Source organism: Rhinoraja longicauda, chromosome 21 (assembly GCF_053455715.1).
Source record: "Rhinoraja longicauda isolate Sanriku21f chromosome 21, sRhiLon1.1, whole genome shotgun sequence".
Taxonomy (NCBI): domain Eukaryota; kingdom Metazoa; phylum Chordata; class Chondrichthyes; order Rajiformes; family Arhynchobatidae; genus Rhinoraja; species Rhinoraja longicauda.
The window spans coordinates 23,445,617-23,473,366 of NC_135973.1; the positions used below are offsets into that span (position 1 = coordinate 23,445,617).

The window sequence follows — 27,750 nt, forward strand, 5'->3', positions numbered from 1 at the left end:
GCCTAGGTAAAAACAAAATTGCCCCTAATGTGTGGGAAGTGGATGAGAAATTGGGATAACATAGTGGGATAACATAGAACTAGTGTGAGAGGGGTGATCGATGGTTGACGTGGACAAAGGACCTGTTTCTACGCTGTTTTTCTAAACTAAACTAAACTAAACTACGGCAGATTTCTCAATTCCCAGTCTCTGCTGCATCCTCTCAATTTCTACGTCTTTGTCACATCTGTTCCCAAGAGTCTGAAGAAGCCTCCTGACCCGAAAGATCGCATATCCATATCCTCCAGAGATGATGCCTGACCTGTTGAGTTACTCCAACACTTTGTATTCAAAAGTAAACTGTATATGATCTTGAAAGGCAGAATATTCTTTCACATCTTGAATTAATATTCACTTTTTCCCCATTCATTTGATTTTATTATATTCTTGAGAAAAATCTACTCGAAAGCATGTTATCTGAGTGTGTCTTCCTGATCTAGCTGAAGCCAACATCTGTAAATTGTATGCTCACACAGCATGATATTTAGTCCTCAAATTTAAATGGATTGAAATTATGTGACGCATGAACAGATTTATGCACTGTCTGTCATGACCTTAGGATGACTTAAACTCCTTTACCACAAATTAAACACTTCTGAGGCATTAACAATGTAATACGATAAGAGAGACAAATATATCCATTTGCATTAAGCAGAAGCTTAATAATATTTATTACTGTGTGTTTCAAGCAAGCTTGGAATCGTTATGAAATATAACCAGAAAAGCTTTTTATTCCATTGTTTGAGCATCTGCAGTTTTATTTTTTATTTTCAACTGGTTTCCAATGATTGTGCTTTTGCTTCTCACCCGAATGCAACTCTGTATTTTGCTCCTACTGCTGACATATTTTTGAAAGGCCTTTGTTAGTACTTTGAAGGAACTTGTGTTGACAAAAAGGCAGCAGCCAAAGAAATGACTCCCATTGAAACTCTGACCATTTGATCAGCTGGAACAGCTTGTGTACAAGGATAGATCACATGGACTATTGTTGAAAAATCCTTTCCATAATTCAAATTTGATGAACCTAGATGTTTCTTCTGAATCAACATTGCAATCCATTCTGATAGCCTTTAAATATGACCTTTTGAGTGTAGTACTGTATGATATTCCAGTATTCTGAGTTCAGTGTATTAATTCCATTTTAGTTTTATTGAAAATTTATAGAAGTTCAATTGAACTGTCTGATGAGGAGTCTCGACCTGAAACATCACCTATCCATGTTCTCCAGAAGAGTCTTGACTCAAAACGACACCCACTCCTACTGCCAGTTACAGAAGCTTGATACTCCAGCATTTTGTGTCTTTCTCTAGAGAACTGCTATTATTCCAGCACTTTGAGACATTTTTTCTACATACTCCTATTTTGGGTTTAGGTTTAGGCTTCTTGTTATCTTATGTATTGAGGTGCAGTCAAAAGGTTTTGTTTGTGTGCTAAGTAATCTAATAAGATAATATTATACATGGATACTATCAAGCCATACACATGCAAAGGAAAAGATACCAGAGTGAAGAATATAGTTCTCATTATTGTAGTGTAACAGTTCCAGAGAAAACATCTAATGTCAGCAATGAGGCAGGTTGGACAATACCCTAGCATATGGAAAACTGTTCAGACGTCTGACAACAGAGGGGAAGAAGCTGTTCCTAAGTCTGTTGGCACTTGGCACGCGCCTCAAGATTCTGTACCTTCTTCTGACTTGGAGAAAGGATAAGAAGGAATGACCAGGGTACGTTAGGTCCTTGATTATGTTAGCCTCAAGAAAGCAGCTAACATGATCAAACACCTGTCCCATCCCAGTCATTCCTTTGTCTCCCTGGTCCCGTCAGGCAGAAGATACAGAAGGTTAAAAACTCATCCACCAGACTCAGGAACAGCTTCTTCCCTTCTGTTATATTTAAAGAGGACAATGATTTAGCGGAAATGAATCTTCCCGAAATTGCTTTGCAATCAATACTTTTATGGCCGAATCTCAACAACAATTTTGTTATTTGTAGATGGGGAAAAGAGTAGGTGGGAAGACAAGCAGTTTTCAGATATTCATAGATGAGGAAAATAGACAAAAAGTTGGCAAATTGTTTATATGAGGGAAAAATTGGATGAAAGAATAATCAAACAGCTTATGGTTTTATGGATAATAAATGCTGACCCATACGCCAGAATTGGTTACTGTAATGTTTAATATAATAAAAGCAACTAAAATAATATAATACAAATATATTAAAATCAGCTTGAAGAGGGGCCCTGAAACATCACCTCTCTATTTTTCTCCAGAGATGCTGCCTGAACCGCTGAGTTACTCCAGCATTTTTTGACTTTGCACATTTATTGTTTGTCTATTTGTCTGTTTAATTTACATAAATCAGGCAGACAAATAAACAAACAATAATATGTGCATCTACATATATACACACACATACATATATGCACATATGTGTATATATATATACATATATATACATATATAAGTTTAGTATAAATATGTGTAGGGTAGAACTCAGATGCTGGTTTAAATCGAAGGAGGACACAAAATGCTGGAGTAACTCAGCGAGACAGGCAGCATCTCATACACTAAACTTATTTTGTGTATACATACAACTATGTGTTATTTATTATGGGTTTTACAGAGTGCCATCTTTACATAGTTCTTGTGCTGCTGCAGGTAAGAATTTCTTAACATAAGACAACAAAACACTCTTGACTTTATGTTTAATGCAACATTTCTATGTAGGAACTACACTCGGACTACAACTCCCAGCAGGCACCGCGGGCGCGCAGGCGGAAGGAGCGGGCCGCGGTGAGGTCAGTTCCGGGAGGCTCTGGCCTGCAGCCGGTGCAATGGCAGAGTGAGGCAGCGGCGCCGGGGAGCGAACGAACGGCGAGGTGAGTGGCAGCTGCCTGCCGGGCACCGCGGGGCGCGGCCCAGGGGCAGAGGCAGAGGCCGAGGCCGGGTGGGCGCTGGGTGCAGGGAGCACACGGGAGGGGGGCGGGGCAGGGCAGGGGATGGGACCCCTCCCCCCACCTCAGGGAGTGTAGGTCACCCTGGGGTGGGGGAGTGTAGGTCACCCTGGGGTGGGGGAGTATAGACCACCCTGGGGTGGGGGAGTGTAGACCACCCTGGGGTGGGGGAGTATAGACCACCCTGGGGTGGGGGAGTGTAGACCACCCTGGGGTGGGGGAGTGTAGGTCACCCTGGGGTGGGGGAGTGTAGGTCACCCTGGGGTGGGGGAGTGTAGACCACCCTGGGGTGGGGGAGTATAGACCACCCTGGGGTGGGGGAGTGTAGACCACCCTGGGGTGGGGGAGTATAGACCACCCTGGGGTGGGGGAGTGTAGGTCACCCTGGGGTGGGGGAGTGTAGACCACCCTGGGGTGGGGGAGTGTAGATCACCCTGGGGTGGGGGAGTATAGGTCACACTGGGGTGGGGGAGTGTAGACCACCCTGGGGTGGGGGAGTGTAGACCACCCTGGGGTGGGGGAGTGTAGACCACCCTGGGGTGGGGGAGTGTAGACCACCCTGGGGTGGGGGAGTGTAGACCACCCTGGGGTGGGGGAGTATAGGTCACCCTGGGGTGGGGGAGTGTAGACCACCCTGGGGTGGGGGAGTGTAGACCACCCTGGGGTGGGGGAGTATAGGTCACCCTGGGGTGGGGGAGTGTAGGTCACCCTGGGGTGGGGGAGTGTAGACCACCCTGGGGTGGGGGAGTATAGGTCACCCTGGGGTGGGGGAGTGTAGACCACCCTGGGGTGGGGGAGTATAGGTCACCCTGGGGTGGGGGAGTGTAGACCACCCTGGGGTGGGGGAGTGTAGGTCACCCTGGGGTGGGGGAGTATAGGTCACCCTGGGGTGGGGGAGTATAGGTCACCCTGGGGTGGGGGAGTATAGGTCACCCTGGGGTGGGGGAGTGTAGACCACCCTGGGGTGGGGGAGTGTAGACCACCCTGGGGTGGGGGAGTATAGGTCACACTGGGGTGGGGGAGTGTAGACCACCCTGGGGTGGGGGAGTGTAGACCACCCTGGGGTGGGGGAGTATAGGTCACACTGGGGTGGGGGAGTGTAGACCACCCTGGGGTGGGGGAGTGTAGACCACCCTGGGGTGGGGGAGTATAGGTCACACTGGGGTGGGGGAGTGTAGACCACCCTGGGGTGGGGGAGTGTAGACCACCCTGGGGTGGGGGAGTATAGACCACCCTGGGGTGGGGGAGTATAGGTCACACTGGGGTGGGGGAGTGTAGACCACCCTGGGGTGGGGGAGTGTAGACCACCCTGGGGTGGGGGAGTATAGACCACCCTGGGGTGGGGGAGTGTAGACCACCCTGGGGTGGGGGAGTGTAGACCACCCTGGGGTGGGGGAGTATAGGTCACCCTGGGGTGGGGGAGTATAGGTCACCCTGGGGTGGGGGAGTATAGGTCACCCTGGGGTGGGGGAGTGTAGACCACCCTGGGGTGGGGGAGTGTAGACCACCCTGGGGTGGGGGAGTGTAGGTCACCCTGGGGTGGGGGAGTATAGATCACCCTGGGGTGGGGGAGTGTAGACCACCCTGGGGTGAGGGAGTGTAGACCACCCAGGGGTGGGGGAGTGTAGACCACCCTGGGGTGGGGGAGTGTAGACCACCCTGGGGTGGGGGAGTGTAGACCACCCTGGGGTGGGGGAGTATAGATCACCCTGGGGTGGGGGTGGGGGAGTATAGATCACCCTGGGGTGGGGGAGTATAGATCACCCTGGGGTGGGGGTGGGGGAGTATAGATCACCCTGGGGTGGGGGAGTATAGATCACCCTGGGGTGGGGGAGTGTAGATCATCCTGGGGTGGGGGAGTGTAGATCACCCTGGGGTGGGAGTGGGGGAGTGTTGATCACCCTGGAGTGGGGGAGTGTAGGTCACCCTGGGGTGGGGGAGTGTAGGTCACCCTGGGGTGGGGGAGTGTAGACCACCCTGGGGTGGGGGAGTATAGGTCACCCTGGGGTGGGGGAGTGTAGTTCACCCTGGGGTGGGGGAGTGTAGGTCACCCTGGGGTGGGGGAGTGTAGGTCACCCTGGGGTGGGGGAGTATAGGTCACCCTGGGGTGGGGGAGTATAGGTCACCCTGGGGTGGGGGTGGGGGAGTGTGATCACCCTGAGGTGGGGGAGTATAGGTCACCCTGGGGTGGGGGAGTGTAGATCACCCTGGGGTGGGGGTGGGGGAGTATAGGTCACCCTGGGGTGGGGGAGTATAGATCACCCTGAGGTGGGGGGTGCATTGATTTCTCCCAAGGGAGGGTGCATTGATCACCCTGGGGTGGAGGAGTATAGATCACCCTGGGGTGGAGAAGTATAGATCACCCTGGGGTGGGGAGTATAGATCACCCTGGGGTGGGGAGTATAGATCACCCTGGTGTGGGGGAGTATAGATCACCCTGGGGTGGGGAGTATAGATCACCCTGGGGTGGAGGAGTATAGATCACCCTGGGGTGGGGAGTATAGATCACCCTGGGGTGGGGGGTGCATTGATTTCTCCCAAGGGAGGGTGCATTGATCACCCTGGGGTGGGGAGTATAGATCACCCTGGGGTGGGGAGTATAGATCACCCTGGGGTGGGGGAGTATTGATCACCCTGGGGTGGGGGTGTATAGATCACCCTGGGGTGGAGGTGCATTGATTTCTCCCTGGGATGGGCTGCAGATCACCCTGGGGTGGGGTGGGTGTGCAATTGTCTCCCTGGGGTGGTGGGGTCATTGTAGATTAATTGGCTTCTGTAAATTGTCCCTAGTGTGCTCGCGTCCGGGGTGATCGCTGGCTGGCATGGCCTCAGTGGGCCGCAGGGACTGTTTTCATGCTGTATCTCTAAAGTCTAAATGATTGATTGATGGTCAACTTGGACTTGGTGGGTTAATGAGCCTGTTTTCATGCTATGTATCTTTCTTTGTATCGAACTGCATACAGGTTAGACTTATCAAAATTGGAATCACCTGAGTGATTTATATTCTAATTACTGCATTGTCGCCTAATTTTTCCTCATGATCTTTTGCCGACACTCTACTGGGTTCCGTGATCAGAAATGCTGTAGGAAAGGAAAAGCTAGAACACTAGAGATAAATGTTGCTCTTTTTTTACTTGGGTAACTGCCAAGGAATTGCTGCTTCCTAAAAGCATCCAACCATGGTCATTGTGAAGGAGGTAGCTAAAGTCTCTCAAATCCAAGAGATTATAGCAGAACCAATGAACGCTGTATTTTTCTGTTGTTTGGATTGTAAAAGGGTGATAGAACCTGATAAGATAATTCTCTCTTTAGACTTGAGACTTTAAGAGATACAGCATGGAAATAGGCCCTTCGGCCCACTGGGTCCATGCCAACCAGCGATCACCCCGTACACTAGAACTATCCTACACACTAGGGACAGTTTACAATTTTACCAAAGCCAATTAACCTGCAAACCTGTACATCTTTAGCGTGTGGGAGGAAACTGGAACACCCGGAGAAAACGCACGCGGTCACAGGGAGAATGTACAATCTCCGTACAGACAGCAACCGTAATCAGGAACCCGGGTCTTGGTGCTGTAAGGCAGCAACTTTACCGCTGTGCCACCGTGCCGCCTTCAAATCCTTTTGGAGATGTGGTTCCAGACAGCGTATGTCGGATTAAAGGAATTTCCAAAGTGGAACAGTGCCTCGCTATCCTTGTTTAAAATATTCAGTTACAGCTCCAAGTGAGTAGTAATTTGCAAACAGCACATGGTCATTTTGGGAGGCACAGCTGGTAGAGCTGCTGCTTCGCACCAGGGACCTGGTTTCAAATAACCTTGTGTTGTAGAAAATCTCATTCAAAGAATAATTTTGTCAACAGGGAAAGGGGGAGGGGGGAGGGGGGGGGGGGGAGGGAGGGGGCGAGGGGGGGGGGGGGGTGGGCGCTAGTAGCTCGTGAGATACAGACTAGCAATAACATTGATTTTTTTCTGCAACATTTTCAAAAACAAAGATTTTTTTTAAACAAGCTTGTTTTTGCAAGCTAAAATGGTCAATGGATAAAAATACCAAAGGCTGCATGTTACATTGTTTCATATAGTATCATTGCACAAAGTGTCAATAGATCAATTGCTTGTCGACTTCAATGGCCATCTATCTATTATTATTAATTACTCCAAAGACGTACAGGTATGTAGGTTAATTGGCTGGGTAAATGTAAAAATTGTCCCTAGTGGGTGTAGGATAGTGTTAATGTACGGGGATCACTGGGCGGCACGGACTTGGAGGGCCGAAAAGGCCTGTTTCCGGCTGTAGATATATGATATGATATGATTATCTATCTATATATATAAAAACTCAGATCTTGTATATAAACATAGCACAAAAAGTAAGGAAATTTGTGTTTGGTAGATTATTTCTTTGTTGTAACAATGCTTCTTGGCAATAAATCTTATACCGTTGGAAAGCCTGTTTATTTCCCTTTTAAATGGTGCCACATTTGTAAGGAACATGCATTTGTGGGATGAGCAGCAGAGCTGAGTATATGGGTTGCGCCCATGAAAAATTTGCCAAATCTTCTCCGCCAATGCCAAACAGCTTATTCTGCCATTGACTCTTGTTCGGTGTTGTTTGGTGGACTGGATGATTGAAGTCTGAAGAAAACAACACATATTGGCAATTTAACAATTTATTCATTTAATAAACAGGAGCCACAGTAGCGTTGTGGAAGAACCATACACAGCCACAACAGCCTGGCACCTCCTCCTCATGCTGGTCACCAGCCTGGTCACACACTGTTGTGGGATGGCATCCCATTCTTGTCAGCACCTGGGGGTACCAGAAGCTCAAAACAAGAGTCAATAGCAACAGCAGAATAAGCTGTTTGGCATTGGCAGAGAAGATTTGGCAAATTTTTCATGGGCGCAACCCATATACTCAGCTCTGCTGCTCCCTCCCCCCCTCCCTCCCCCCCCCTCCCCCCCTCCCCCCTCCCCCCCTCCCCCCCTCCCCCCCTCCCCCCCTCCCCCCTCCCTCCCTCCCCCCCTCCGCCCCTCCCCCCCCTCCCCCCCTCCCTCCCTCCCTCCCTCCCCCCCCTCCCTCCCTCCCTCCCTCCCCCCCCTCCCTCCCTCCCCCCTCCCTCCCTCCCCCCTCCCTCCCTCCCCCCCCTCCCCCCCTCTCTCCCTCCCCCCCTCCCCCCCTCTCTCCCTCCCCCCCTCTCTCCCTCCCCCCCTCCACACCTCACACCTCCCTCCCTCCTCTACACCTCACACCTCCCTCCCTCCTCCACACCTCCCTCCCGCCCTCTCCCCCCTTCACCCCCTCCCTCCCCCCCCTTCACCCCCTCCCTCCCCCCCCTTCACCCCCTCCCTCCCCCCCTCCCTCCCCCCCTCCCGGTCACAATGGAAACCTTACGAGGACGGGCCCACTTGGCCTAGTACATACACTAAATATAGTGTAGGTGTGTGTATATATTTATGCACTGAACTTTTTGTTGTTTATTATGGTGTTAACAGAAGTGCTGCTGCAAGTAATTGTTCCATTTCAGGACATATGACAATAAAACACTCGACCCTTGTAAATGATATTCCTCCCCCCCCCTTCACCACTTTTGTGCCTGTCCACTCACATTGGTTTTCAATTAAACAGTATCCTTATTTTAAAACGCAGATTGGATTTTTTTTGGTGTCTCTCTTCCAGACTGAAGTTGTTTCCAATAAAACATGTACTCTTTAGGGGTGGCACAGTGGGCACATAGGAATGGCACAGTGGCGCAGCTGGTAGAGTTGCTGCCTCACAGCATCAGAGTCCCGGTGCAATCCCGACCTCGGGTGCTGTCTGTGTAGAGTTTGTATGTTCTCTCTGTGACCGCGTGAGTATCTTGTGAGTTTGTAGTGGAAAGCTACAGTTTGGAGAATGTACAAGGAGTTTTCATGAAGCACTGCAATTGATGGATGAGTGGTATTTTAATTTAATTTTATGTCTTCTGGGTCCGAACTAGAGGGTATTGGTTGCAAGGCTTGCTTAGTCAATGTGGCGTGCAACATGCAACGTGCGTCTTTGTGTTGCTTGTTGCAGTTTGGAGGTCCTGAGAATTACTTTAGACTTTTACTGATACAGTGGAAACAAGCTCTTTGACAAACCGAGTCCGTGTCGACCAGCGATCACCCCGCATACTAGCACTATCCTACACACTAGGGACAATTTATAACCTTACAAAAGCCAATTAACCTACAAATGTGTATGTCCTTGGAGTGTGTCAAGTCAAGTCAAGTCAATTTTATTTGTATAGCACATTTAAAAACAACCCACGTTGAGCAAAGTGCTGTACATCAGTTCAGGTACTAAGAATGAACATACAATGGCACACAAACATAACAGCACATACATAAACAGTTCACAGTGCCCCCTCAGAGGGTCTCAAATGCTAGGGAGTAGAAATAGGTTTTGAGCCTGGACTTAAAGGAGTCGATGGAGGGGACAGTTCTGATGGGGAGAGGGATGCTGTTCCACAGTCTTGGAGCTGCAACCGCAAAAGCGCGGTCACCCCTGAGCTTAAGCCTAGACCACGGGATAGTCAGTAGCCCCAAGTCGGCCGACCTGAGGGACCTGGAGATAGAGTGGTGGGTTAGAAAATTTTTGATATATGGGGGGGGGGGGGGGGGGGGGGCAAGCCCGTTTAGGGCTTTGTATGTGAATAGGAGGAGCTTGAAGTTGATTCTGTACTGTACTGGGAGCCAGTGGAGAGAGGCCAGAATTGGGGTGATGTGGGAGGAAACTGGAGCACACAGGAAAAACCCATGCAGTCACAGGAAAATGTACAAACTCCGCACAGACAGCGCCCGTGGTCAGGATCAAACCCGGGTCTTTGGCGCTCTAAGGAGCAACTCTACTGCTGCGCCTCTGTGCCGCTCTTTTCAATTTGCTCATAACTTGGAGTTTTGAATAGCAAAAAGATAGCAAATGGATGGATAAACACGTTCCATCATTGATCCGTACAACAGGCTGATGCACTAATGGACAGTTTTTTTTTCCAGTTTAGGGAAGACTGGCGTCGGCGATCATGTCCAAGCTTCCGAGCAAAGACTCGTCCTTTCGCGAACGAGTCAAAAGCATTCTGGGCATTGGTCCCCGTATTAACACCAAGCAAGCAGAATCCAAGCCCACGGAGTTCATCATCACATTCGAAATATTAAAGGTATTGTGTTCAATTTAAGTTTTAGTTTTATTATTGTCATGTGCACTGAGATACTGAGTCAGTGAAAAGACTATGCATGATTACAATCAAGCAGCCCACAGTGTACAGGATAAAGGGTATAATGTTTAGTGGAAGCCATCAAAATCCAATCGAGCCATCCAAGTTATCCAGGTATATGATAAATGGAATAACGTTTAGTGCAAGATTAAGTCCAGTAAAGTTATTTTAAAGATAGTTCGAATAGTCTCCAATGAGATAGATGGGAGGTCAGGACCGCTCTCTAGTTGGTGATAGGACAGTTCAGTTGCCTGATAACCAGCTGGGAAGAAACTGTCCCTGAATTTGGAGGTGTGTGTTTGCAAACCTCTGCACCCTTGCCTGATGGGAGAGGGGCGAAGAGGGAGTGAACGGGAGAAGATTTTGACCAGGAGACCTGATCCTGTTTTATTTTTCAGAGCTCTTGTTGTTTGTTCAGCCTGGAATGCTTTTAAAGAGAATGTGCTTTTCGTGTTTGTTTGCCTCAGGAACTGAATATTGAGAGTGGACTCTACAATAGAATAAAAACCATTGGACATGTTTGTGAGCTCGCCAGGACCAGGAAGTTCGAAGAGGTAAGAACTGTTCATCCATGTCCTCCAACTGTACCTTCATAATGATGATGAGGAGCAAATTCTTTAGCCAAAGGGTGATGAATCTGTGGAATTCATTACCACATACGTCTGTGAGTATTTGTAAGGCTGAGACTGTTAGGTGCTTGATTAGGAAGGGCGTCAAAGGTTATGGGGAGAAAGCAGAACAATGCGGTGGAGAGGGAAAAATAGATCAGCCATAAACTCGATGGGCTTAACGGCCTAATTCTGCACCTTTGTCTTATGATCTTATGCAGCTCATCTAAGTTTTCACAGTTCAGCAATACATAATGTTAGTGTTTATCTTCAAATATATTTAGGATTTGCTATTTAGATTATTCAAAGTAGTGTTACTAAAAGAATGATCTCTTCCAGAACAGGAGATAGAGTCATACAACACGGAAGCAGGCCCAACTTTTCCATGTTTACCAAGATGCCTCATCCATGCAAGTCCAACCTGCCTGGCCCATATCCCTCTAAACATTTCCTATCCTTATGTCCAAATGTCTTTTAATACTTGCCTCAACTACCTCCTCTGGCAGCTCATTCCATATACCCATTACCCTCTGAGTGGAAAAAGATGCCCCTCAGGTTCCTATTAAATCTTTTCCCTCTCACCTTAAACCTATGTCCTCTGGTTCTTGATTCCCCTATTCTGGGTTAAAAAAACCTGTGCATTCACCCTATCCCCCTCATGATTTTATACACATTCAGCTTATCCCCCTTGTGATTTTATACACACGATGGGAGGCTTTAGTTTTAGGCAATGATTTATGACTTGGATTGCATTGTCTTCAGATGGCTGTTGTGAGTCTTTAGGGACAAACCATGGAAACCGGCCACTCGGCCCATCGAGTCCATGCTGACCATCGATCACCCGTTCACACTAGTTCTATGTTATCACACTTCCTTATCCACTCCCGCCACACTTGGATCAATTTACAGAGGCCAATTAACCTACGAGCCCACACGCCTTTGTGACTTGGGAGGACACCTGAGCACCCAGAGGAAACCCACGAGATCCCAGGGAGAACGTGCAAACTCCACACAGGCAGTACCGAGGTCAGGATCGAACCCCGGTCTCTGGTGCTGTGAGGCAGCAGCTCTACCAGAAAGAAACTGAATATGCAGTCTGAAGGCGAGACATTTGCAGGACTTTGAGGCTGGGTACAGAAACCATTTGGATAGCACAGTCAAAGAGTTGGCTCTAACTCAATGGACTGAATAGCCTCCTGTGTACATGATTCTTTGCTTCTATTTATGTCCCTTTCTTTTCTGTTGACACTATAGTGTTCAGTCTCATTCAAAAGATTTCTGCTGATCGTTTACTTGCTGCACTGGAATAGTTTCTGTTCTGTCTCATGTGCCAGTGATCGCCTTTTGTTCATTGTGTGATTTTTAGCATGCGGTGGAGGCTGTGTGGCAGGCAGTGGTTGACTTGATGTCGGATGATCAGCCCTCGGAGGCCAGACTCACAGTGCTGCAGTTAATGAAAGCTATTATTCAGGGTCAGGTAAGGTGGAGCGATTATATGGATCGAGACCAAATCATGGCCTGCATTTTGAATTGCTTGAAATTGAAATTGCCCCATTGAGACTTCTTTGCTTAGTTTAGTTTAGTTTAATTTAGTTTAGTCTAGTTTAATTTAGTTTAGTTTAATTTTGTTTAATTTAGAGATACAGTGTAGAACCAGGCTCTTTGGCCCACTGAGTCTGCCCTGATCAGCTTTCACCTGTACACTAGCACTATCATACATCAGGATCAGAATGACCTTTATTGTCATCCAAAATAAACAAGTCTTTTGGACGAGATTTCTTCACCCACAGTCCAACAATAAGAGCAATAAAATAAGCAATTACACACACGACCACAAACCAACACAAACCAACAAAAAAAAAACATCCATCACAGTGAGTCTCCTCCAGTCCCCTCCTCACTGATGGAAGGCCAGAATGTCTTTTCTCTTCCCCTGCCGTCTTCTCCCGTGGTCAGGCTGTGGTAGTTGCCACGTTCCAGGCCGCGCCGGACGGTGAAAGGTCCGCGGCGGGCCGACCCAAGCCCGCAATTCGGGGCGGGCGAAGATGCTGCCGCTGCACGTCGGGGCGGTTGTGGCTCCCGACATTGAAGCCCCCACTTCATTAACCTACAAACTCATACATCTTTGGAGTGTGGGAGGAAACCAGAGCACCCATGGAAAAAGTTTCTTAGCAATGTGCTATATCCGTAATGTCATTAGGCACTGCCCCATAGTGCCAGAGACCCGGGTTTGATCCTAACCTCGGGTGCTGTCTGCGTAGAGTTTGCCTGTTCTCCCTGTGATCGAGTGTGTTTCGCCCGGGTGTTCTGGTTTCCTCACACATCCCAAAGACAAGCAGGTTTGTAGGCAACTTGTTCTCTGTAAATTTTTCTTTAGCATGTCGGGAATGAGAAAATGGGATAACATAGAACTAGTATGAACAATGGCCAACGTGGACTCTGGACTGTAGGGCCTGTTTACATGCTCTATCTTTCAATCAATCAATTTGAAACCTCCACGCCTCTATTTTTTGCCCCAGTCTGCAACAAAATAGGTTTAACTTGTCGGAGGAAGGGTCCCAACCCACGACGTTGCTTGTGCATGTGCTCCAAAGATGTTGCCTGACCGCGGGTTTTGTGTGTTTTGCTCAAGATTGCAGCATCGGCAGTTCCTTGTGCCTAGGTTTTACCTGAATTGTGTACATGTATCCCTCTCATTTATAATATGAACAGTTTATCCCTACATGTGACCCACTATTGAATAGTTTTTGTGCTGTCGGGCTGACCTTTTACAGTTAATTACAGGCAAAAAAACTCTTCATCAAACGAAGCATCCATCAAAATAAGAAAATATTATTTTAATTTGAAACAGCTCATGATGTTGGTCAATTCAGATTCAATAATTCTGACTTTGACTAGAGCCTGTTCTCTGTTTTTTGCATGTCTGAGTAAGTAAGAGCAAATATTGTTAATTGTATTTAATTTATATATTCTCTTTTACTTGTATAACCAGGGGGATAGACTTGGACCCATGCGAGCACACTTTTTCCGTGTTATCAAGGATTACCCTACGAACAGCAATCTGCATGAGAGACTAGACGTTTTCAAAGCACTAACGGAAAATGGAAAAGACATCACCTATTTGGAAGAAGACCTGTGTATGTGTGGCTTGTTGTCGAGTCCTAGAGCTAGACAGCACGAAAACAGACCCTTCAACCAAACTTGTCCAGGGTGACCAAGTTGCTTAACTGAGCTAGTCTCACTTTCTTACGCTTGGCCCATATCCCTTCAAACCATTCCTTTCCTATCCATTTTTCTGTCCCAAGTAATTTTACCCACCTTGTCTGGCAGCTTCTTCCATATACGGTCCATGTCTGGGATGGCACAGTGGCGCAGTGGTCGAGTTGCTGCTTTACAGCGCTAGAGACCTGGGTTTGATCTTGACTCTGGGTGCTCTCTGTATGGAGTTTGTACGTTTTCCCTGTGACTGCATAGGTTTTCTCCAGGTACTCCAGTTTCCTCCCACGTTCCAAAGACGTACAGGTTTGGAGGTTAATTGGCTTCTGTAAATTGTCCCGAGTGTGTTGGATAGAACTAGTGTATTGGTGAAGGCTGGTCAGTGCGGACTCAGTGGGCGTGTAGCCTGTTTCCATGCTGTATCTCTGAACCAAACTAAACTAAACAACCAGGTGTGAAATAGTTGTCGCTCGGGTCCCTTTGAAATCTTTGTCCTCTCACCTTAAAGCTATGCCCTCTACTTGTAGGCCCCCAATTCCAAGGGTAAATGCTATGGCCGCTCACTTTATCTGTGGCCCGCGTGGTCTAATGTACCTCAAATGTTACCTCACACTCTCCTTAGCCCCAAGGACGAAAGAACAATCTATTCAGCATCTCCTTTTAACTCAAACTCTTCAGTCCCAGACTTGTAAATCTTCTTTGTACCCTTTCCAATTTACTGACTGTTGGAAAGCATTCAGAAAGATCTTTAGAATAGCAAGGGTGATGTGGAAATATTTTAAAGGGTTAGACATCCAAGGCATAGTTATTGATGAGAATTCATAATTTCATGGCTTTTGATCAACAGAGAATAGACATTTAGATTAGTATTGGTGTTTGCATTAATAATGTTAAAATAATTGTCTTGAAAAAAATATTTGTTTTGTGCTCTCATAAATTGCAGCATGATATCTGTTATTTGCAAATCGCTTCACGTACTTGTGAAAAATCTGTTTAAAAAAAAATATTATGGAAAAGGAAAATTGTTCATTACTTAAGAAAATTATATAGACCCTGAAAATTGTTCTGACACAATATGTCTGATTAAAATCGTTCAAAGGCAGTTATGGTGAATTGACAGACATAATTCGCAATTATGTAAGCATACTTACAGCAACATCTTCGTAGAGGCTTATTACCTGACCTGATCCCAAGGGTAGCTGGCTATATATCAGGATTGGGCATCAAAACAAAACTTGTCATAATTATAATTAAAGGGTACTGCAGATGTTGGTTTATACGAAAGATAGACACAATGTGATGGAGTAACTCAGCGGGTCAGGCAGCATCTCTGGAGAAAATGGGTAGGTGACCCAGGGCCTGAAGAAAGGTCCTGCCCTGATACCTCACCTACCCATGTTCTCCAGAGATGCTGTCTGACCTGCTGAGTTACTCCAGCATTTTGAGTCTATCAAACAATTTTGTCTTTGGGGTTGGCTCTTTCTAAGTAAATTTGAGGAGTTGCTCAGCATGTTCAGGCGAATCAGTAGTCATTTCATGCTTGGGTATCAATGAGGAGATGTATTAATATGTGCTCTAATGGAGGACTTGTTTTAAAGGTGTAAACCATCTAATTTTGTCTTTGTGTTTGTTAAAGCCTCGTTTGTTCTCAAATGGATGGAAATTGGTCTGACGGTGGACTTTCTGGAGGTGCTTGTCAACCTGGTCAAATTCAACAGTTGCTACTTGGACCAGATTGTGGCCCAGATTGTACAGTAAGTGAGAAGGTTATTTCTTGAAACGTTTGGTCGCGCTGCCTGGAGGGCAGTTGCAGCTGTAGGAATTCTGTATTGTTGCTTCAATTCTTCTCATCTGTGTATGTCTACAGGCTCTGGTTAAATAGTCTGTGGCCTATCATCCATGGGAGATTAACATCCTCCCCCCACCCTCGTGGACACCCATTATTTCCACTATCATGTCCCCATCGCACCTTCTACCCTTCCCTCTGGCTTTACATTTCACTCTAGACTTTAGAGATACAGCGTAGAAATTGTCCCCTCGGCCCACCGAGTCTATGCCGACCAGCCATCATCCGGTACTCCATGTCGCCCTCATGGTTTTATACACCTGAACTCAATCTTCCTCATCCTCATTTATTTCAAATAAAACATCTCCAGTCTCATCGATCACCTTCACACCAAAGCTCTCCAGCTCTGGTACCATCCTTGTATATTTTCGCTGCACCCTCACTCGTCTTTAATGTAATTTGGTCTAACTGGTGTTGTAGACTGTTCTAGATAACCTTGCTCAAGCTTTGTATTACGTGGGATCTCTTGACATTGGTAAAGTTGTTATCGATTAAGGGACAAATAAAACCTTTTAATTCTAGAATGTTGTTCAAGTTGCTGCATAAATTCATCTTGCTCCTAAATGATATTTTTTTTGTGTCCCTCTTCTGAAAATAGGAGCATGCCGTCCCAAAGTTCTATGTTCTTTAAAAAATGCAACAATTAATGATTTCCCAGCTGCTTTCAGGCAACTGAACCATCCTATCACCATCCAGTGAGCAGTCCTGACTTACCATCTACCTCATTGTAGACCTTCAGACTATCTTTAATCAGACTATACTGAACTTCACCTTGTAATAAACGGTATTCCCTTTATCCTGTATCTGTACATTGTTGATGGCTTGATTGTAATTGATTGTACACTCTTTTTGTTGACTGGGTAGCGAAAAAACTTTTTACTGTACCTCAGTACACATGACAACGATAAACTAAACTGGACGAAAAAGTACAATGGAGTGAATTTACACTAACTCTTAATTTCATTCAACATTTCTATAGTTAGCAATTATGCAATTTCATTTTACTTTTCTGGTTTGTTTCTCTGTGCAGTCTCCTGTCTGGTAATGGATGCTTGTGTTTTCTTCACAGCAAGATCTGTGTTCTCTGTAATCTGACCACAGTGGCAACAGATATAGAGGTTGGTATCTGATATTCAGCCCACAAGCAGAGCTTGCATTGTAATATAAAGATTGCTTTGTGTTTTAAAATCTCTTGGAGGGTCTGTAACATTGGGGAGAAAATCATCTTGTAAGTCTTTGTGACATATTATTTGCTTGCATGTGAAACTTGTGGATAGGTGGTAAGTGAAGCACATTTATAAACCAAGTGTATTAGGTGAGCCATTTATATTACTTTGGCATTTCCGTGTAAACACTTGACGTTTCATTCCTGGGCCTCCTCCACTGAGAAAGTGAGGCCACATGCAAATTGGAGGAACAGCACCTCAAATTTCCTTGGGCAGCTTACAATCCAGCGGCATGAATATTGATTTCTCTAAATTCAAGTAACCCTTGCATTCCCTCTCTCTCTGTCCTTCCCCCACCCTAGTCGTCCTGCTAGTTTCACTGTTCGTATCCCTTCATTATTACCTCTTCCAAGCCAACAGTAGACCGTTGTGGGCTCCACCTTTCCTGGGCCATCAGTGCTGGCTCTGATTTGTTTTGTACCATTTTCATACCTCTAGTTTTGCTCTCCCATGACTCAGTTTGAAGAAGGGTCTCGACCTGAAACGTCACCTATTCCGTTTCTCCGGAGATGCTGCCTGACCTGCTGAGTTACTCCAGCATTTTGTGTCTATCTTAGGTGTTAATGTGATGTTGATACTCCTGAATTTGTTTATTAATTCAAGCATTCAGTCTGGAGGTCAGGTCATGTGCGTTGTGTACATGCGCAAACAGATTTACATCCTACATTTAGAATGCTAAAACGCAGGGAGGTTAAAAATAATTTTATTGCTCAGGAGTGGGATGCTAAATTTTAACACAAAATTGCAGTAGCAAATTTGGGAGTAGAAATTGTGTTGCATTACTTGGTTAAAAATATATAAAATTATAAGTGGTATAGATAGGGTGGACAATCGGAACCTTTTCCTCAAGGATTAGAGAGAATAGTTTCAAAGCAAGAGGGGCAAAATTTAACAGATATGTGCGGGGCAAGTCTTTTTACACAGAAAACCTCTGTGGGTATCTGGAATGTGCTGCCAGGGGTGGTGGTGGAGGCAGGTGCAATAGGAGCATTTAAGAGACTTTCAGATAGGCAAATGGATATGGATGCCATGCATACAGAGGTGGAGACAAAGTGCTGGAATAACTCAGCAGGTCAGGCAGCATCTCTGGTGAACATGGCTGGGTGATGTTTTGGGGTCAGGCAGCATCGCTGGTGAACATGGCTAGGTGATGTTTCAGGGTCAGGCAGCATCTCTGGTGAACATGGCTGGGTGATGTTTCGGGTTGAGACCGTCTGCAGACTCTTCCGAAGAAGTCTGAAGAAGTCAGTCTGAGGAAGGGTCTCGACCTGAAATATTGGTCTGATGAAGGGTCTCGACCCGAAAGGTCACCGATCCATGTTCTCCAGAGATGCTGCCTGACCTTCTGAGCTAATCCAGCACTTTCTGTTCTTTTGTGTTTTAACCACCATCTGCAATTCTTTGTTTCTGCATACAGAGGAGATTGGTTTAACGTGGCATCATGTTCGACATGGACACTATGGGCCAAAGAGCCTAACCCAATGTTGGACTGTTTTGTGTTCTAAGCTTAGGTTGGAATGCCTTCTGTTGAGAAATGACTTGGTCCAATTGGGTGACATTTGCTTATTTGTTAATCCTGACGTATTTCACGATCTATTTAATAATTACAATTTGAAGTTTTTTACTGCACCTCGATATACGCGACAATAATAAACTACACTAAACCGATAGCAATGTTTAAGAGGCATTTAGACAGGCACAAGGACAGGCAGGGAATGGAGGAATGAAGACCATGTTCAGGCAGATGGGATTAGTTTAAATTGGCATCACAGTCAGCACAGGCATTGTGGGCCGAAGGGCCTGTTCCATTGACATATTATTTTACGATTCATTGGTCAATCAACTATTGGAAGTATTGCAATAGTCTCAACTGACAACATTTCTTTAGTGAAGCTTGACTGAAAAGAAATAAAAGATAGACACAAAATGCTGGAGTAACTCAGCGGACAGGCAGCATCTCTGGAGAGAAGGAATGGGTGGCGTTTCGGGTCGAGACCCTTCTTCAGACTGATGTCAGGGGAGTGGGCTGGAAAGAGATAGAATGTGGTCAGAGACAGTAAGACTGAAAAGAAATAAATGCAGTTTGAGGATGGGAATTTCCAATCCAATCAGTGCAGTCAGGATATATTTGCTTTTAATAGACCAAAATAAATTCTTAAGGTGTGCAGTGTGTAAAGAGCGATGTGGCGTTCAAGGAAGGAGATGGCTGGAGGCCCCGCAAAAGCCTGGGACTTGTCTGGAACATCCACTGCTCATAAGAACTGGAGCGTGGACTTTGAAATGGTGCCAAAACATGGCGCCTCTTGCATGCGGGCTCAGTAGACTATTTCTGTACACTTGCTAATCGAGGATCGGGGGTATGGCAATACTCTACTGGACTGCTTGTATGAGAAATAATTTTACTGTGTTAGCAATTTGACAATAAATGCACCATTGAACCATTGAAAGGCTTGATTTGTTTTGTCTGAGGGCATGATATGGATGTATTAGGATGTATAAGTTGAGCTTAAATTATTCTTCAGGGAGCCCTCTTATCCATGCAAGAAATGGTTTCAACTTTGTTTCCTTCCATTCTCAATTGATGGTGAATCTGGAAACTGAAATTATTTGTTTGGATAATCGCTCTACACTGGGGCTTCAGATTCATGTGGTTCTTGCCATGCTTTTTGTTTAGACTGGTGTTCTGGTCTGAAGTGAAAATTTAGTCATTGTTTTCACATTAAAAATCTCTTTGATTCTCGCAGGTCTCCTTGCAAGTCCTCGATGCCGTTGTCTGCTACAACTCTTTGCCTTCTGAGTCTCTCCCGGGATTTATTATTACACTCTGTCGTACAGTTAATGTCAAGGAATTCTGTGAATCTTGTTGGAAGGTAAGATTTGTAACAACCAAAATGCGTATGTATAAAAAAAAGACAAAACGCTGGAGGAACATGGCAGGTCAGGCAGCGTTTTTAGAGGCAGCATGGAAACAGTTCTTTCGGCCCACTGAGTCCATGACCTGCGATCACCCTGTACACCAGTTTTATCCTATATCTTCGTGACAATTTACAAAAGTCAATTGACCTACAAACCTGCACGTCCTTAACCTGTTCACTGCCAAGCATTTTCTTTTCACTATTAGCCATGATGAGTATACTCGACCCGAAGTGTAATAATGCTGCCTGTCCCGCTGAGTTACTCCAGCATTTTGTGGCCATCTTCGGTGTAAACCAGCATCTGCAGTTCCTTCCTACACTTCTTCAGACCCCACAGAAGACAATTTGGTTCAGGGAAACATCTTCGGACTGCTCGATGATATTTTGGGTCAGGAACGTTCTATGGGCTCAGTCAGGAGAAGGGTCCCGACCCAAAACGTCGATTATCCATTTCTTTCCACATACGCTGCCTGACTGCTGAGTTGCTCCAGCACTTTGAAATTTTAAAATGCTTTGTTGTATAAAAATGCAGGAACTGAATGTAGGTGCTTAGAAATTTGACATCAATATGAAGTAATAGCGAAATTGGCTGAAAAGATTTGGTAATGATTGCTACTCTGAATTATCGAGAGTTAAAAGTAGAAGGAATTTAAGAACCTTTTTGGTTTCTCCACTATTCCCTGCTTATGGATGGCAACACAACTGATTTTCTGTTCTCATGAGAGTGCCTTTTTATTAAAAAATAGCTATTATGCTTTGCCATTCTTGCCACCAGGTGATCAGTCATAGTTTTTGTTAAGATGGGCTAATGAAACTAAAATATGTTTCTCTACATTTAGAACATAGAACAGTACAGAGGATAGACACAAAATGTTGAGTAACTCAGCGGGTCAGGCAGCATCTCTGGAGAAGATGGATAGGTGACGTTTCTAGTTGAGACCCTTCTTCAGACTGAGCCTGAAACATTACCTATCCGTTTTCTCCAGAGATGCTGCCAAATGAGCCGACTTGATGAGCCGAATGGCCTAATTCAGTTCCTATAACTTATGATTTGTCAACCTTGCATGAAGGCTATGTCACTATAAATAATTGAAGGAAAAAAATGGGTAAATTCAATCCTCAAATATGACTGATCATTGATGATTTTGCTGTCGACACCTCGGTGTTTCAATGCAAGGACTATTGCTATCACAAGTTAAGGATGTAACAGGATGTTCCTTTTCCAGCTAATGCGCAAAGTCTTGGGAACTCACCTGGGACATAGTGCAATTTATACAATGTGTCGTATAATGGAGGACAGGTATGAACATATTTTCACTCTCTACCTTTTATTTATAAGCATTGAATAATAAATGAGACATACAGATAACCCTCGTTATAATGGACCGGGGGTGTGGGGTGGGGAATGTTGTCTGTTATTGCCGATTGTCCGCTGTAACCAAGTAAGGGATTCGCTCCAACCACCTGGCAGTGAAACACCTCCATGAAACAACAAGTTGTTTTCAAATACAAAGTTCTTTTTAACAGCTAGTAATGTATTTTTGTTCCTGCATGCTAAAAATACTAAAGGCTGTTTGTTACATTGGGTAATAGAGCATAGTTGAATAGGGTTGGCACAGTGGCGCAGCGGTAGAATTACTCCCTTACAGCGCCAGAGACCTGGGTTCGATCTTGAGTATGAGCGCTGTCTGTATGGAGTTTGAAGGGTCTCGACCCGAAACGTCACCCATTCCTTCTCGCCAGAGATGCTGCCTGTCCTGCTGAGTTAGTCCAGCATTTCATGTCAATCTTCGGTGTAAACCAGCATCTGGAGTTTCTTCCTACCTATTGTACGTTCTCCCTGTGACCACGTGGGTCTTCTCCGGGTGCTCCGGTTTTCTCCCACACTCCAAAGACGTAGGTCAATTAGCTTTGGTAAATTTTTTAATTGTTCCTAGTGTGTAGGATAGTGTTAGTGTGTGGGGTGATAGTTGGTCAGCGCGGACTTGGTGGGCCGAAGGGTCTGGTGCTGTGCTGTATCTCTGAGGTATCTCTAAAGTATCATTGTAAAAGTGCCGATTAAAGCAACTGCTTGTCAATGTCTGTGGCGTTGTGCAGTGTAACTCGCAGCCTGCGTTCTTAAAGAGACAGTGGTGTCTGATCTATAATCAAAATCCATTATAAAGATGTCTGTAATAACGAGGGTAGACAATTTAAAATATTTGCATAGTATCGGCTGCAATCTTTCTTCAGCCGATGATTTGATTTAACTTTGCCGTTTTGATGTTAGAACGCACATGGATGATGCTGCTTTGCTAAGAGGTGCCGTATTCTTTGTTGGAATGGCTCTCTGGGGTGCACATCGTCTCATTACCCTGAAGAGCACCCCAACATCTGTTTTGCCCTCTTTTTACAAGGTAAGACCGGGTAATCTTTCCAGACCAAAACAACTTCTGTGTTCAAATCTGGAGTTCGTGTTCGCAGCTTTGTTTTGGTGGAGGTACTGTAACAATATTTATAGGATATTTGGTCAGGTACATGGCTGGAAAGGTCTAGAGGGATTTGGGCCAAATGCAGGCAGGTGGGATTCGTGTGGATGGGGCATCTTGGTTGGCATGGGCAATTTCGGGTGAAGGGCCTGTTTCCACGCTCTCTGACCGACTCTCTGACCGACTCTCTGACCGACTCTCTGACCGACTCTCTGACCGACTCTGACCGACTCTCTGTCACTGACTCTCTATCACTAACTCTCTGACTCTATCACTAACGTTCTGACTCTATTTTATGTGCAATCACCACTTTTGAAGTTTATGGAATGACCGTTCCATGAAGGGGAGATTGAACATGTTCAGTATGTTCAGATTAGCTTCCTGTATTAAGAGTTTAAAGATCATTTGGTTTAAAACCATTCTGACAGGTAATGCGAAGGGGAAAATTAATATAGAGCTGCATAATCAGATTAGTTTCCTGTATTAAGATTACGAAGACCATTGGGAACAAGACCAGTTCCAACATACATGTTAAAAAAAACCAACTAAATGTTGAAATATTCAGCTGGTCAGATAACATCGTGGATAGAAATAGGATTAGCATTTCAAATTGATTATCTTTCATTAGAAGTGACAACATTTGAGAGAAGGCCAATTTTTGAAAGTGAATGGAGAAACGATTGAGAAGTTTGAGAAGAGTTTTTCTATCTTCTTGCCACCTTTCACAGTCAGTTCTAATGGTGTTAATGAGCATTTGATTTTTTTAAATTGTCCCAATGTGACTGAAGGAGACAATTTTGGGCAATGCTTACCGAGTATAAAACATTCGGTAACTTACCGGCAATATTCAGTCACTGGGATCCTCCAACACTGTGTTTAGCTGAAGCTTCCAGCATCTGCAGTTACTCGTGTCCCCATCACATCAAATGAAATTAGATGAAATAATTCAGTCACATGCAATATAATAACTAAACATTCATGTAGAAACTGTTAATATTTAACACATTTATAATTGATGTTGGACATATTCAAACCGCGAATCGGACACAAAATAATTTGGTCTTTATTACAGTAAACCCTCACAATATCGGACCACTGGGTGGGGGGAGGATGGTGTCTGTTGTCGCTGATTGTCCGCTATAACCGAGTGAGGGAGGTAAAGTTTAACCCAAGGCCGGGAGGGTTTAAACCAGCGGGGACTGACAGGCCCGGGAGCCGCAGAGCCCCTGGCCCCACACACGGTGCGGCGGGGACGGGCCTTGTACTGACGCCGCCCTTGTGCTGCTCGCTCTCTCCGCTCACGCGATCGGAAGCTCCCGCCACCTGGCACCAGCTCGTTGTGTAACTGGTGAAGGAGGGGGGGGCGGGCAACGGGAGCCTCAGTCCACTATCAGCTGGATAGAAGTCCTTTATTGTGAGCGTTTACTGTATGCATACTGACTTATTCTGGCACAATGTTAATTTAAACCTCTAGATCTAGCAGTCAGTAACTCATTCAATGTTAGCGATGGTGTCATTTCATCTCTGAACTTGGGCTACAACAGATGCTGCCAGTTAATGCTAGGGTCACTATCCTGGATACATGCTAACTGAGAGACTATTAACTGATCATTTACAAGTAGATTCAGCGCTGTATATATAATTTCAAGATACTATGCAACTGGCTCTTGCTTCCAGGCTATGACGAGTGCCAACGCTGTGGTATCCTATGAAATTGTTCTTTCCATCACTCGACTGATCAAAAAATACAGAAAAGAACTGCAGGTGGTTACTTGGGAACAGCTTATGGATATCATTGAGAGATTGCTTCAGCAAATTGAGGTAAGTTTGAAGTCTGCTTGTTGTTTGTCTTTTAGACAGGGCATCCGGGTCCTTATAATCCAAAGTGTGCCCATTATCCCACTGAACACAAATAAAATTCTGCGAAAAGGACTACTTTTTACATCAGGCAGCCAAGATAATAGAAACATAGGTGCAGAAGTTGGCCATTCGGCCCTTTGAGCAGCACCACTAATCAATATGATCATGGCTGATCATCTAAAATCAGTACCCCGTTCCTGCTTTTTCCCCATATCCCTTGATTCCTTTAGCCCAAAGAGCTAGATCTAACTCTCTCTTGAAATGTTCATCATTGGCTGCCATCTCTCTGCAGTGTGCAATTTCTTCCTGGTCATTTGTCCTGATTTTTCTAATCAAAAAATCAGGAAGAAATCAGATGCCTAAAATTGTAACACATGCATCCCCAAAGGACAAAGTAGATTTGAAATTCCAATATTCAGTGATTACAGTTTGTTTGATTTCAATTGTGAATTGACAAGGAACCCTTCGGCCCATTTGGCCTATACTAGCTTCTCTGAAAGCGTATTCCTGTTAGTCTTAGTCCATCGTCCTTTCCCCACAGCCGTGCACTTTTAGTTTAGTTTAATTTAGAGATACAGTATGGATACAGGCCCTTCGGCCCACCAGGTCCACGCCCACCAACGATCGCCCCTAGATGGTGCCATCCTGCACACTAGGGACAATTTACAGAAGCCAATTAACCTGCACGTCCTTGGTAATGTGGGAGGAGACTAGAGCACCCGGAGAAAACCCACGCGGTCACAGGGAGAATGCACAAACTCCGCACAGACAGCACCCGTAGTCAGGATCGAACCCGGGTCCCTGGTGCTATAAGGCAGCAACTCTACCACTATGCCACTGTGCAGCGGTAGTTATTTCATATTCCAGGTAAATATTCATTTTCCCAAATTGTCAATTGTGTTAATTTATTGCAGATCAGTTCTTTATGTTGAAACATACATATTGGAATCCATTCAACCTCCGCGCTTAACTTTCCAATGTTTACAAGTTCTATAATGTAATTTCCCTCGAGTTGGCACAGTGATCTAGCATTTCTTTCTGTTTAGTAACCCCGAGGCCCAAGCTAATAATCCTCTGATAGCATGCATGTAATCTTCCTTAGTTTTTAGAATGTGAATACAATTTTAAAATTTTGACATTTGACCTGTGAAGCCGTTTGTTTTTTAAGCAAATTAGTTGTCCTCTTGAAATCTAATATCTTAAAGTAAACACATCCATTTTCTGTGATTAATTTGGTGATTGCTGTTAATTGCAACAGCAATTTCCTCTCCTTTGGCATTGAAACCGGTTTCCAGTTCGAAAAAGTATGCTTTGGCCGTGACTCATTGAAAAGTGCTCTCTCTTCTAATTGAAAAGCTCCAGGTTTGAAACCCACTCTGGAGACCTGAGCACAGAATCTGGGTCAAAGCTCCACCATCAAAGGTGGAATGAAGCACTTTAAACCAAGGCAGGGAATTATCCCTGACATTCTGGTCAATATTTATCCCTCCCTCGATGTTATTTAAACAGGGCAGCATAGTGAAGCAGCCGGTAGAGTTGCTGCTTCACAGTGCCAGAGACCTGGGTTTGATCCTGGTGCTATCTCTGTGGATTTTACATATTCTCCCTGTGACCACGTGGGTTTCCTCCGGGTGCTCCGGATTCCTCCCACATCCCAAAGGCCTCTTTAAATTGCCCCTAATGTGCAAGGGGTGCATGCAAAAGTGGGATAACGTCAAAATAGTTTGAACAGTGATCGATGGTCGGCATGGATTCAGTGGGCCAAAGGGCCTGTTTCCCTTCTGTATCTCTAAAACTGAAACTAAACGTATCATTATCTGGATGGTTTATCACAGAACAGGACAATAGGTGCAGGAGTAGGCCATTCAGCCCTTCGAGCCAGCACCGCCATTCAATGCGATCATGGCTGATCACTCTCAATCAGTACCCCGTTCCTGCCTTCTCCCCATACCTCCTCACTCCGCTATCCTTAAGAGCTCTATCCAGCTCTCTCTATACAGCACAGGACAGGCCCTTCGGCTCATAATGTCTATGCCAAATGGGACCAGCTTTGATGAGGCATCTTGGTCAGCATAGGCGAGTTGGGCCGAAGGGCCTATTTCCATGATGTATGACTCTTATGACGATATAAACTAATTTCATCTGCCTGCACATGATGCATTTACGATGCTTTTAATCAAATTTGTTCCGTGCATGTTGGCTTTTCTACAAAAGTATTCCTTGACTTGAAAGTGCTTTGGGAAGTCCTGAAAATGTGTATAAATGTAAATCTCCCTGCTTTAAAAAAAACCTTGGTATATGTTAGAATGAATTCAAATAGCATGCCTGTGTAATGTGCATTTTAATGTTGGTTAGACATCCCCTTAATTATTTTTATGGTCCCAATTTTTAGACACTGGGTAGTAATGAGCTGTCAATTATTGTACATGAGCTGCTAACCACAATAGAAGAGTTGTATGAACAGAACGACTATCATGGTCCTCAGGAACGATTATTTGCACTGATTGAAAAATTTTCCAATAAAAGGCCGGTAAGATTCCAAAATTGCTGCCGTTATCTTTATTTGTGAAATTGTTCTTGAAACATCTGATATTGAGCTGAATTGTACTGCTGCTTGAATTTTAATGCTTGCTATAGCTGCTTAATATATTCATTGGTGCACATTTGATGTCAAGTATATGCCATACAGTGATGAGGTTCGATCTATACTGCGTAGATATCTAGAATGGAAGGGATGGTGGGATATAGTTGAGGGGACATTGTCCAGATGCCTGCTAATAGTTTCATAGGTCTATTCCACTGCTCTAATGCAAGGCCTGAGGAGAAGAGTGCCTATTACCAAGTAATTGTCAAACCAGACTATCACGCAAACTGCCCTCCCTTCCATTAACTCCATCTATGCCACGCCGCCTCGTCAAGGCTACCAGCATAATCAAGGACCAGTCTCACCCCGGTCACTCCCTCTTCCATCAGGCAGGAGGTTCAGAAGTTTGAAAATGCACACTTCCAGATTCGGCAACAGTTTCTTCCCAGCTGTTATCAGGCAACTGAACCGTCCTCTCACCAGCTAGAGTGCGGTCTTGACCTCTCATCTACATTGGAGACCTTTGAACTAACTTTGATCGGACTTTATCAGAATTCATCTTGCACCAAATGTTGTACCCTTTATCCTGTATCTTTTATCTGTACTCTGGATGGCTTGATTATAATCATAGTCATGGAGTCATACAGACTCTTCAGCCCAATTTGCCCCATCTGCACTAGTCCCACCTGCCTGTGTTTGGCCCATATTCATCTAAACCTATCCAATCCATGCACTTGTCCAAATGTTTTTTAAACATTATGATAGTACTTGCCTCAACTACCACACCTGGCAGCTT

The 27,750-nt window shown here is 45.2% G+C and overlaps 1 protein-coding gene across 6 annotated transcripts in view; it reads left to right on the plus strand.

Annotated features, from left to right (window-relative positions):
* Window positions 1-2,772: 2,772 nt before the first annotated feature.
* Window positions 2,773-27,750, plus strand: part of tsc2 (TSC complex subunit 2) — a 91,492-nt gene continuing 66,514 nt past the window's right edge. For 5 of the 6 annotated variants that reach the window (XM_078418115.1, XM_078418117.1, XM_078418116.1 and 2 more), the window contains exons 1-12: window positions 2,773-2,919; window positions 10,014-10,174; window positions 10,699-10,785; window positions 12,206-12,316; window positions 13,832-13,976; window positions 15,692-15,809; window positions 16,971-17,019; window positions 19,872-19,997; window positions 21,269-21,342; window positions 22,312-22,438; window positions 24,188-24,331; window positions 26,763-26,900. In XM_078418115.1, coding sequence (XP_078274241.1) covers window positions 10,040-10,174; window positions 10,699-10,785; window positions 12,206-12,316; window positions 13,832-13,976; window positions 15,692-15,809; window positions 16,971-17,019; window positions 19,872-19,997; window positions 21,269-21,342; window positions 22,312-22,438; window positions 24,188-24,331; window positions 26,763-26,900 — 1,254 coding nt within the window. In that variant the 5' untranslated portion in view covers window positions 2,773-2,919; window positions 10,014-10,039. Of the gene's footprint in view, window positions 2,920-10,013; window positions 10,175-10,698; window positions 10,786-12,205; window positions 12,317-13,831; window positions 13,977-15,691; window positions 15,810-16,970; window positions 17,020-19,871; window positions 19,998-21,268; window positions 21,343-22,311; window positions 22,439-24,187; window positions 24,332-26,762; window positions 26,901-27,750 lie in introns of those variants that run through there. The other variant, XM_078418120.1, reaches the window with a different exon arrangement.